Here is a 12,371-nt window from a genome sequence, read left to right on the forward strand (position 1 = left end):
TTGCAAACACATGTTATAGCATGCAAACAGGACTGTCATCACTACTGATCAGGACTTGGTATAGCCTTGTAGCTGGAGCAAGAAATACGACAGAAAAACATGTAACTTTGAGATGGCCATTGCTGGATTTGGACATGGCTGCATGCGCTTGAGCTGGCATGCCCTTACTGTACATGGACTATGAAATTACGCCCCCTCTCTGCCCTGTTCACTCTCTGAAAATGTAGGCTGTAGTAAGTGTCCTTTGCGTTCGAAGACGGAGTGGACAAGGCAGCGTTCATGGCCAGACATCCTTAATCTGGGCATGCGCAGAGTGATAATGAATATGATACGCTAAAAATCGTCAGAAGTGTGCATCGAGGAATCAAGTTTAAGGGACATATTACTGGCTGAGAAGAATAGTTCATCCAGAGTGTGCTCATCTGTTTATAGAGCTAACTTGCTTGTGATTGGCATTAACATTAATATTTGTAATAAAATATTAAAATATATTTTATGTTTAGGACATCTGTTTAATAGTAAGAACCACACAACCTCTCCAAGCTAAAAATAAAATTACAGTAAAAAAATATTCAATACAATCATAGACTTCTCAAATATTTACTTTCTATTCTTAAAAATAACTGTAATTAAATGTAAAATCTGACACCTTTGGAGCAGTCATACATTGTCAAGGTTGACTTAGCAAGGTGAAAATAAAGTTCTTGTCGCTAGTTAATACACTCTCATATCATACATCATTTCTTTCCCGCATCTGTTCTTTAACAAATACATAAATGGCCGAAAACAAAATTGGAAAAAAAACTGTAGTAGCTAAGATAAACACACTTATACCTAAGTAAATCAGTCAAATAAATAAAAACAAAATCCGTGAATATTTAGAAATGTAGAAGGGAAATAGAAGCACAGGTGGGATTTGGGGAAGGCTTTGCCAAGATTTGTGTATACTTGCAGTGGCCCAGACAGGATGATACTAACTGGATTGGTTAAATGTTAAACATAATACTTACTAAATTTGTTACATTTTTAACACACTGATAAAAAAATGTGCAACATATCTTAAGACACAAATAAACATTAATACTCTATGTCGGCGGTTCCCAAAGTGTGCGCCGCGGCTCCCAGGGGTGCCGCGGCGCTGTCACTGGGGTGCCGCGGGCCAGCCAAAAAAAAAAAGGAAAGAAAACAGAAACTTACCAAACCGAGCGGCGCCGGGACCCAGCAGCCTCCTCTCTCCCGCAGCTGTCACTGACGTCTTTCAGTGACAGCTGCGGGAGAGAGGAGGCTGCTGGGTCCCGGCGCCGCGTGGATTGGTAAGTTTCTGTTTTATTTCTTTTTTTTTTGGGCTGGCGCCTGGCGCGGGACAGAGGGAGAGGGATCGTGGCAGAGAAGGGGGACAGAGAGCAGAGGAGGAGAGCAGAGAAGGGGGACAGAGGGCAGAGGAGGGGGACAGAGAGCAGAGGAGGAGGACAGATGGCAGAGGAGAAGGACAGATGGCAGAGAAGGGGGACAGAGAGCAGAGGAGGAGAACAGATGGCAGAGGAGGAGGACAGATGGCAGCGGAGGGGGACAGAGGGCAGAGGAGGGGGACAGAGAGCAGAGGAGGAGGACAGATGGCAGAGGAGAAGGACAGATGGCAGAGGAGGGGGACAGAGAGCAGAGGAGGAGAGCAGAGAAGGGGGACAGAGGGCAGAGGAGGGGGACAGAGAGCAGAGGAGGAGGACAGATGGCAGAGGAGAAGGACAGATGGCAGAGGAGGGGGACAGAGAGCAGAGGAGGAGAACAGATGGCAGAGGAGGAGGACAGATGGCAGAGGAGGGGGACAGAGGGCAGAGGAGGGGGACAGAGGGCAGAGGAGGGGGACAGATGGCAGAGGAGGGGAACAGAGAGCAGAGGAGGGGGACAGAGAGCATAGGAGGAGGACAGATGGCAGAGAAGGGGGACAGATGGCAGCGGAGGGGGACAGATGGCAGAGGAGGGAGACAGAGAGCAGAGGAGGAGGACAGAGAGCAGAGGAGGAGGACAGATGGCAGAGGAGAAGGACAGATGGCAGAGGAGGGGGACAGAGAGCAGAGGAGGAGGACAGATGGCAGAGGAGGAGGACAGATGGCAGCGGAGGGGGACAGATGGCAGAGGAGGGGGACAGAGGGCAGAGGAGGGGGACAGAGGGCAGAGGAGGGGGACAGATGGCAGAGGAGGGGAACAGAGAGCAGAGGAGGGGGACAGAGAGCATAGGAGGAGGACAGATGGCAGAGAAGGGGGACAGATGGCAGCGGAGGGGGACAGATGCAGAGGAGGGGGACAGAGAGCAGAGGAGGAGGACAGAGAGCAGAGGAGGAGGACAGATGGCAGAGGAGAAGGACAGATGGCAGAGGAGGGGGACAGAGAGCAGAGGAGGAGGACAGATGGCAGAGGAGGAGGACAGATGGCAGCGGAGGGGGACAGATGGCAGAGGAGGGGGACAGAGGGCAGAGGAGGGGGACAGATGGCAGAGGAGGGGGACAGAGAGCAGAGGAGGGGGACAGAGAGCATAGGAGGAGGACATATGGCAGAGAAGGGGGACAGATGGCAGCGGAGGGGGACAGATGGCAGAGGAGGGGGACAGAGAGCAGAGGAGGAGGACAGATGGCAGAGGAGGGGGACAGATGGCAGAGGAGGGGGACAGATGGCAGAGGAGGAGGACAGATGGCAGCGGAGGGGGACAGATGGCAGAGGAGGAGGACAGATGGCAGAGGAGGGGGACAGATGGCAGAGGAGGTGGACAGATGGCAGAAGAGGGGGACAGAGAGCAGAGGAGGGGGACAGATGGCAGAGGAGGGGGACAGAGAGCAGAGGAGAAGGAAAGATGGCAGCGGAGGGGGACAGATGGCAGAGGAGGGGGACAGAGAGCAGAGGAGGAGGACAGAGAGCAGAGGAGGAGGACAGATGGCAGAGGAGGGGGACAGATGGCAGAGGAGGAGGACAGATGGCAGCGGAGGGGGACAGATGGCAGAGGAGGAGGACAGATGGCAGAGGAGGGGGACAGATGGCAGAGGAGGTGGACAGATGGCAGAAGAGGGGGACAGAGAGCAGAGGAGGGGGACAGATGGCAGAGGAGGGGGACAGAGAGCAGAGGAGAAGGAAAGATGGCAGCGGAGGGGGACAGATGGCAGAGGAGGGGGACAGAGAGCAGAGGAGGGGGACAGAGAGCATAGGAGGAGGACAGATGGCAGAGGAGGGGGACAGATGGCAGCGGAGGGGGACAGATGGCAGAGGAGGGGGACAGATGGCAGAGAAGGGGGACAGATGGCAGAGGAGGAGGACAGATGGCAGAGGAGGGGGACAGATGGCAGCGGAGGGGGACAGATGGCAGAGGAGGGGGACAGAGAGCAGAGGAGGGGGACAGAGGGCAGAGGAGGGGGACAGATGGCAGAGGAGGAGGACAGATGGCAGAGGAGGGGGACAGATGGCAGAGGAGGAGGACAGCGAGCAGAGGAGGGGGACAGCGTGACAGAGGAGGGGGACAGTGTGACAGAGGAGGGGGACAGCATGAGAGAGGGCAGAGGAGGGGGACAGCGTGAGAGAGGGCAGAGGAGGGGGGCAGCGTGACAGAGGGCAGAGGAGGGGGACAGCGTGACAGAGGGCAGAGGAGGGGGACAGCGTGACAGAGGGCAGAGGAGGGGGCCAGCGTGACAGAGGGCAGAGGGAGCAACATGAGAGAGGGCAGTGTGTCTGGATGCAGAGGGGGCAGTGTGCCTGGTTGCAGAGGGGGCAGTGTGCCTGGATGCAGAGGGGGCAGTGTGCCTGGATGCAGAGGGGGCAGTGTGCCTGGTTGCAGAGGGGGCAGTGTGCCTGGATGCAGAGGGGCATTTTTGCATACAACTAAATAAGTATTTCTGTCGTGACCTAAATACTTATTACAACTTTTTGACCCAACTACCTCTAAAACAGGTCTGCTCAGTAATTATTTTGGAGGGGTGCCTTGAAAAAATTTGGAGACTCTAAGGGTGCCACGAACTGCAAAAGTTTGGGAACCACTGCTCTATGTGGTATATTTACTAAACTGCTGGTTTGAAAAAGTGGAGATGTTGCCTACAGCAACCAATCAGAGTCTAGCTGTCATTTATTTAATACATTCTTCAAAATGACAGCTAGAATCTGATTGGTTGTTATAGGCAACATCTCCACTTTTCAAACCCACAGTTTAGTAAAGGGCATAATGTGAAGCGGCACAAGAGGAGGTGGATAGTCCGCTTGTTGCAGTAAGTGAGGGGAGGATCACTAGAAACCCCCAAAGTTCAAATGACACCCCCCAGGGGTAGCCAGCTAGACATGGAGAATGTACCAGGATGAGCCACAGCTGGTGATACTGAATGAGTTGGCAACCTAAGGCATGCAGCACTCAGCAGGTTTTACACTAATAACATAGGCGTGTGCAGCACTTTTCATTGGGGTGTGCACCCAGGGAAACCAAGAGATGCAGTGCGGTGGTGGATGGGCATGTTTAGCACCTCCTTTTGCCCCTAGATCATGTTATGATACACAGTAGTATCCCCACTTCAAATTATGCCAGTACTGCACCCAGTTCATATTATGCCACACAGTAGTGCCCCAGTTCATATTATGCCACACAGTAGTGCCCCAGTTCATATTATGCCACATAATAGTGTCCCAGTTACCATTATGCCACACAGTAGTGCCCCAGTTCATATTATGCCACATAGCAGTGCCCCAGTTCATATTATGCCACACAGTAGTGTCCCCACCTCATCTTATGCCAGAGATCTGAGATTTTTCCTGCTTTAACCTATTATCTGCTGGTTACTGCAGTTTTCAAGAGGTGAAAACATTGCTTTTCGTTGCCAGCCTTGAAATATTAACGCCATTTCAAAATGGTATTGGCTTACCTTTTTAATGGGGCCCAGCATTGCGGCAGAGGCTTCGCTGGATCACTCACCAGATCCCCTCATTATGTGAATGCGCAGTCTTAGCCACTCATGCACAATACCTACAGTAAGTGACTGGTTACTTCCTCCTTCCACCAGTAGTGTTAGGCTGCTGGCAAAAGGTTTACTGCTATAGTTTAGGAGAGGGGATTTCATCAAGGCTCACCAATAAGCCCTGGTATGTTAAATAGTAGCAGTGCTACATTTTGTATTGCTACGAAACGCACCACCCACTAGTCACCAATGGTAGACCCCTTATTGTTAGCACCTGACACAGATAATAACAGAACAACAACTTTAATTCAGCAGCACAGAAATTGTAAATTAAACAGCAAACATTTCATTTTTTGTTCTGGTATGGAATCAATTACATATACATTTTGTGATTGTTACAATACGTATATTTGAAGTGATTCAGTTTCATATTAAAAAACTCATCTCTCTCTAGTGGCAGAAGCCATGCTTCCTGCTCACCATCAATGGCAAAAGAGAAGAGGGAGACATACAGTAATGAGATATATAATCATTTTTGTAACAGATTGCTAGCATGATATATAGATAGATACATATTTTTTGTGTTGCTGAATTAGAAAATGCATACAGTTAATTCCTTATGACAGATTAAGCAGAAAATGTTAAGAAGTAAAACTATTTGTGTGCTCTGTCTCCTGAGAACTCTGCAATCATTAGAACAATATCTACAATGTTTCATACAGGGCAAACTCTGAGGTAGCTGCCAACTGTATGGTGCCTAAAATTGCATCTTATGACAAAGATGAAATGTCTAATTAAACCACTTATAAATTACACAATACATGGAGACATTTATTAATGCATTTATTATTTGGCCTAAGGCTAAACGGCTTTTTAAATTAGTTTTCTATAAATATTACCCAGAATACCAGCTCATGAAGTGGGACTCAGGGGAGCTACAAAATGTTGGAAACCATTTGTAAACAGCGATAGCCTAAATCAGTGATGACATCTTTGTGGTGATTCTAATAATGATTAACCTCTTCTTACATAGGTCCATTTTAAAAACGTTCATTCTGGAGATTGATAGCACATCATACCCAGTTATTCCTACCCAGACAATGGCCACTATTAATATAAGCAGCAAATAGCAACCATCAATGTGATGAAACAAGAGACTTAAGACTGTCCCAGCCACTAGGCAACTACTTCTTTAGCGCTATGTTCTCCAGGGGTCCACATTTGTGAAAAGAGGAGGGTACCAAAAACTTTCAATAAAGATTACAACTTTGGTTTTAGAATACTTGTACAATGTAAATGATATGTTTTAAATATATTACTATGTACCCTGTCTGTGAATGTGCTCTTGGTGGCATCATCATTACCATTTATTTATATAGCACCACCAATTCCACAGCGCTGTACAGAGAATGTTTGTCTAACACACACAGATTATGGTTAATTTGTCAACAACTAATTAACCTACCAGTATGTTTTTGAAGTGTAGGAGAAAATGAGAGCACCCGGGGGAAACCCACGCAGACACCATACAAATTCCATACAGATAAGGCTATGTTTGGGAATCAAGCTCATGACCCCAGTGCTGTGAGGCAGAAGTGCTAACCACTAAGCCATATGTGACATCTGTTTGATAATGTAAAATATTTACACTAGCATAGAGGAAGTAACACAACCTTGTCAACCAGGCAAGGTTGACAAGGTACTGTTCCATCTGTATATTTCCCATTGTATTGAGATACGGGCAGTCAGTATGCATTCTTCTGGACCAGTCCCCTATACATAACAGCCTCCAATGGGATTGATATCATGGAAGTCCTCAGACCCTTTCTCAGGGGGCCAGAGTGTAGGATACTGGGACAATATAAAACTCACATCCTAGGGGAGACAGAGGAGTTCTAAGTTGACCTTAATTTGGCAGTTGGACTGACCCAGAGTTCGGAGTGGTGTCAGAGTATAGTTCTGGCTGGTGGTTACATCTTCTGTCGGTACATTCATGATAGAATCAAGAGAAGTGCTGGCACTTGGAATGTACAAGCAGTACCCACCTACTGTCTTTGAGCCATTGTGGGCCCACCTAAAGAAGGATGACACCTGATCATGATCACTATCACGATAAATAGTAGGACCTGAGTGATCTGGAGATCCTAATGAGAGAAATGCCTCCACTGTACCGATAAAGTCTCCTTTAATGTTGTCTGTTCATGACACTTGTGTATGTGTGTTTTTTTATTGTACAGCACTTGTGTTTTTTTTCTCGCAGTGTTTATTGTGGTGGTTATACTGTAACTTGTAATTGTTAAAATACAGTTTTAAGTTACATTCTGGATGTCCGCTTCTGGCGTATCTGAGGGTACAGAGCGTCTGTTCATATGTACAGTTAGTGCGCTCGCTCTGGGACAGATGATAATAGCCTCTACCCACTCATGACAATTATCATACTTAGCAAATTACCACAATCATACCCAGCAAATTACCATAATCATTGTAGCCAAGAATTGTCCACCATAATCATACCCAGAAAATGGTCGCCATTCTCATACTTGGCAAATGGACCCCTTCATCATATTTAGCAAATAATGAACTCTGTGTCTTCGAAAAAAAGACAATATAAAATTAGTTTTGGTCTAATAAAAAGATATTCATAGTGAATCTGGCAAACACCAAATACTTAATGGAGCTAATGGAGATTTTTGAGAGTCTCCTCCTGTTCCACTGCTTGAATTTAGAGTGGAGTGATTGGAGGATTACTATTTTTTTTTCCTTAATAAAATAAATGTAGATGGGAAACTCTACCTAAGACGATAGGAATCATAGTTTCCTTTTTCTGTTTATTTTTTTATTAATGCTGAATGATAAACTCATTTGTTTAAGAAGGTGAAAGACCAGTAACAATACAATCCAATGCCAGTGTTCGCTACATACTAGTCAGAAATCTTTCTGTATGGACTTGTTGTACATGCATTAAAGGCAGTGTACATACATAAGACCAACATCATGTCTTGAAGTAACTTCTATTACCACATATAACATGTGCATAAAATAATCCTTTCAGCGCTGTTCTACAGCAATATCAGCATGGAACAATAGATGGTTTGGAATATGTGATATCATTGCACCCCCTCCCCACACATACACGGTGTACAGCAGTTTATATAGTGTGACTGCTCCCTGTATGTCTGGAAGTTGTCAGGAGCAGCAGAGTACAAGTTTCTCCCCTCCCTGTAATCTTTGTGTCTTTCTTAGCCTCCCCTCACTCCCCACCTTCCCCCATCCCGCCTCCACAAGGGGGGGCTAAAGGGGGACATCAGCGCTTCATCCGCAGCCCATCCTCGAGCAGAACCGGGATTCTCTCAGTGTAGCCCTTGTTGGTAGGTGACCCCGGTGCTACCTCCACTTCCACGCGAATATGCTGCCGCTGCTGCTGTCTCTCCGTCTACTGCTTTCTGTGGCAGGTAAGTATCACACTGGACGTGTGCTAGATGTCAGTGTGCTGTGCAGAAAAGTTTACGAACAGTTTGCAAATAATGACAAAAGTAAAGAGGAAATCAAATGGAATCACCGATCAGGTGAAAGCACCATAGGACGCGTAGAAGCAAAGCAGTGGATGAGCTAAATGTGATGATGCATGATTGTCATATATAGGGTTATGTGTCAGGACATTCATAAGAATGAATAAAAGTTAACAGCTTGCACTGTGGTGTCTACTAGTAGAGAGGAGATACTGATTACTTGTCCTGAGGTGGTGATGTCATATAGATCTGATATGATGGATATCACTCCACTTGCCATGTTAAGTGCTTAACTTTTTTTGTTAGTCAGCTCACTTTCACGTGAGCAATTACAGTATAAAGACTACATCTAAAAATCACTTTCTTTCAAACATTTCAATAGATGTAGATCATTTTACATCCCATTTTACATTTATTTTTTTCCATGATAATGGAGGAAACAGGCAGTAACATCAGTTAAGGCTTCAGCCTATTCAAATGTGTGAAATGACCTTTACAGTGAGCACAGTGAGAAATATTAAGTAATGATTCTGTTTACAGTATTTATGTTTTCATGATTCCTGGTTTATCTGGAAAGGTTTTGTATTTGTATTAAACCTATAAGGCAAGGTACATCTATAGATGTTAATAAGCTACTGCTGCTCTTAAAACTGAGCTACACTGACAAAGTTTAATTGCCAAATCTAAACCGGTTAATCTTATAACCTAGAGCACTCGTTTTCTAATACATTGTTTCCTATCTGCTCAGCTATACAAGTGATTATTTTTTGGTTTGTTGTGTAATGGTCTCCTTCAGTGTTCAATATTGTAATTTTATCACTGCGCATCAATTTCTTGTGATTATTATCCACCATAGAGTATAATGGAAGGTGTGATTATTCTGTCACCTGGTTTTAGGTGGCTGGGTAGTATTTTCCCCATGGTGATTAATCTCATAAAGGGGCATATTTATTATAGGTAATTTGCTTGTAAATTCCCTGAAAACAGCTATTTTCGGGGAATGGATGCATATTTAAGTGTTTTTCTAATTCATCAACACTGCCTCACTTACATTTTCTTTTCTGAAATACATAGCAGTCCTCATAGATGGCTATGAGGACTGCTATGTACTTTTACACTTATGGTAATGTACGCCAGCTCAGGCGTATTTGACAGACAGTTTTTGACAGTTTTCAACACTGTGAAGCTCTGCTCCAAAGGGTAGAGCTGGACAGTGCATGTGTGGAGGGATCACATGATCCCTCCCTGTCACTCACCGCTCTCTCTGCAACAGTGAATTTCAGGGATGTTTGTGCGCATGCTCGAGGTTTTCAGTCAGCGCATGCGCACTGGAGTGAGAAGAGGACCCCCCGTGGGTCGCAAATGTCTTCGGAAGTAAGATGCAGTGGTAAGTATGTTTTCCACTTTACAGGAACGGCAATTTTTTTAAACTGCTGTTCCTGTGTTGCTTTTTTAATAAATATGAGAAATAGTTCAATCCTTATCAATGCGATAAGGATTGAAAACTATTTTTCATTTTTTTCGACTGTTGATAAATGTGCCCCAAAATCTGATAAAATAGTGTTACTTTGCATTCTGATTTGTAAATTATTGTCACAGAGAATGAAAATTGCCTGCCTGTGTCGCTTTAGCTTTAACGGAAACACAAGGGGTCAGGGCCCTAGATTTTTGCCTAGCAAATTCAAAGTTTCTTTTTTATATTTATGGCTTGTTATAATGTTACATTGTTTAGTAACTTGAGTAAGACCTTAGATGATTCAGTTATTGTATTTGGTTTTGAAGTGGTTTAGATTAAAATGGCAAACTCTATCAGCACTGTAATAGAAAAAATGAGCAACATAACACACTAATAGACAAACCAAATAGCAAGCCAAGTTAATTTACACAATTGTTCACTTTTAAAAAAAAAAAAAAAAAAGTTTATGTCAGTTTCCCTTTAAGAAACCACAACAGTTGTTTTAGCAGTGGCATAACATTTATCATGGAATTTAACATGAAATCAGCCGGGGTAAGATGATAACATTTTTGGAACAGTTTACAACAGGTGTTTTAGTAAGTGATATCTGTGGCACAGTCTGGTGTATCTGCTGAACAACTATAGACTCTCATTGTCCTGTAGATATTAATTTATACATTGCATCAAGTAAACCAAGGAACAATGATAGCAAGCTGTTCAAATCTCACACAGTAGCATTCTGTTATACGGGATGAGGTGGGTGAGGGTGTCACATTATTTTAAAGGGAAAGTACATCAACTAGTATTTCTTTAAAGATATAGATATATATATATATTTATATATCTCGAACATGATGGGCCTGATTCATTAAGGATCTTAAATGGAGAGGTATCTTATTTCAGTCTCCTGGACAAAACCATGTTACAATGCAAGGGGTGCAAACTAGTATTCTGTTTTGCACATAAGTTACATACTGACTGTATTTTCATGTGGCACACAAATACTTGATAGCTTATTTGTACACTGAATTTTAAAGATGATATTTGTGTGCTACATGAAAAACAGTCAGTATTTAACTTATGTGCAAAACAGAAAACTAGTTTGCACCCCTTGCATTGTAACATGGTTTTGTCCAGGAGACTGAAATAAGATACCTCATCATTTTAGATCCTTAATGAATCAGGCCCGATGTCCCTAAGGACAGTTGTAGACGGAAACATTGGCACAGAATAGATAAAATCACCCCTCCATCACAGCTGTTAAAATCCTGAAGTGTCTCCTCACTTGAAATTCATATCTTGTAGCATCTCCATAAGATAAGTACCGAGGAGGGCAGCAAGGTTAAATATAAATATATATATATATGTATATATATATATATATATATATATATATATATATATATATATATATCCCATAGATTGTAAGCTTGCGAGCAGGGCCTTCTCACCTCTTTGTCTGTTTTACCGAGTTTGTTTATTAGTTTATTACGTTTGTCCCCAATTGTAAAGCGCTACGGAATATGTTGGCGCTATATATAAATAAATGATGATGATGATGATTATATATATATATATATGTGTGTGTATGTATAGTATGTTACTATGCCAGCAATCATAATATGATCTTATGGATAGTGCAGTGCCATGACCTGCAGAGATGAATTAAGGGAGGGGGCACAGTGGGGGACCACTGCACCTACCACCCACTGCTGGAGAAAGTTATTAGCCTCATTCATTTTTAAATGCATGAGGAGAGAGGTGTGGAGGGGCAGCCAGGAGGGAGGCGTGGAGGGGGCAGCCAGGAGAGACACTACTTGACATTAATATAATACTGTCTGTGTTACTGAGTTGAGTAAATACATGAAAAAAATGAATATGTATACATCATTAAATATGTCCACATTGCTCTTTTTCACTACACTGTGGCACATTGTCTTGTTAGGAATAATGTGTTTCTGTAACAAAGCATACACCAAGTGGCTGACAGCGAGGCACATTTGCTTTGTGGGAAATGCACTGTGTAGATCGGTTGATTCCTACATGTTTGGAGAAAGGGCCTGATTAAGGGTTCAAGCCACCCTAGGATAGTTAGCTTGTAGCCCCTTCATCTTCGACACTAGGCTAATACATGGTAGGAAAAAACAAATGAATCCCTCATTTAAAATCCAGCTTCCTCAAGCCCCTTCACTAATCATCATCATCATTTATTTATATAGTGCAACTAATTCCGCAGCGCTGTACAGAGAACCCATTCACATCAGTCCCTGCCCCACTGGAGCTTACAGTCTAAATTCCCTAACATAGACACACACAGACAGAGAGGGAGTGACTAGTGTCAATTTTGATAGCAGCCAATTAACCTACCTGTATGTTTTTGGAGTGTGGGAGGAAACTGGAGCACCTGGAGGAAACCCATGCAAACACAGGGAGAACATACAAACTCCACACAGATAAGGGCATGGATGGGAGTTGAACTCATGACCC

General features: G+C 44.1%; 1 protein-coding gene across 2 annotated transcripts in view; it reads left to right on the forward strand.

The window, feature by feature from the left end:
* The first annotated feature begins 8,137 nt into the window (after nucleotides 1-8,137).
* Nucleotides 8,138-12,371, forward strand: part of MAMDC2 (MAM domain containing 2) — a 104,764-nt gene continuing 100,530 nt past the window's right edge. Inside the window, exon 1 of one of the 2 annotated variants that reach the window (XM_075210965.1) lies at nucleotides 8,138-8,371. In XM_075210965.1, coding sequence (XP_075067066.1) covers nucleotides 8,326-8,371 — 46 coding nt within the window. In that variant the 5' untranslated portion in view covers nucleotides 8,138-8,325. The remainder of the gene's footprint in view (nucleotides 8,372-12,371) is intronic. The other variant, XM_075210964.1, reaches the window with a different exon arrangement.

The sequence above is a fragment of the Mixophyes fleayi genome, chromosome 1, assembly GCF_038048845.1.
Source record: "Mixophyes fleayi isolate aMixFle1 chromosome 1, aMixFle1.hap1, whole genome shotgun sequence".
Lineage (NCBI taxonomy): Eukaryota > Metazoa > Chordata > Amphibia > Anura > Limnodynastidae > Mixophyes > Mixophyes fleayi.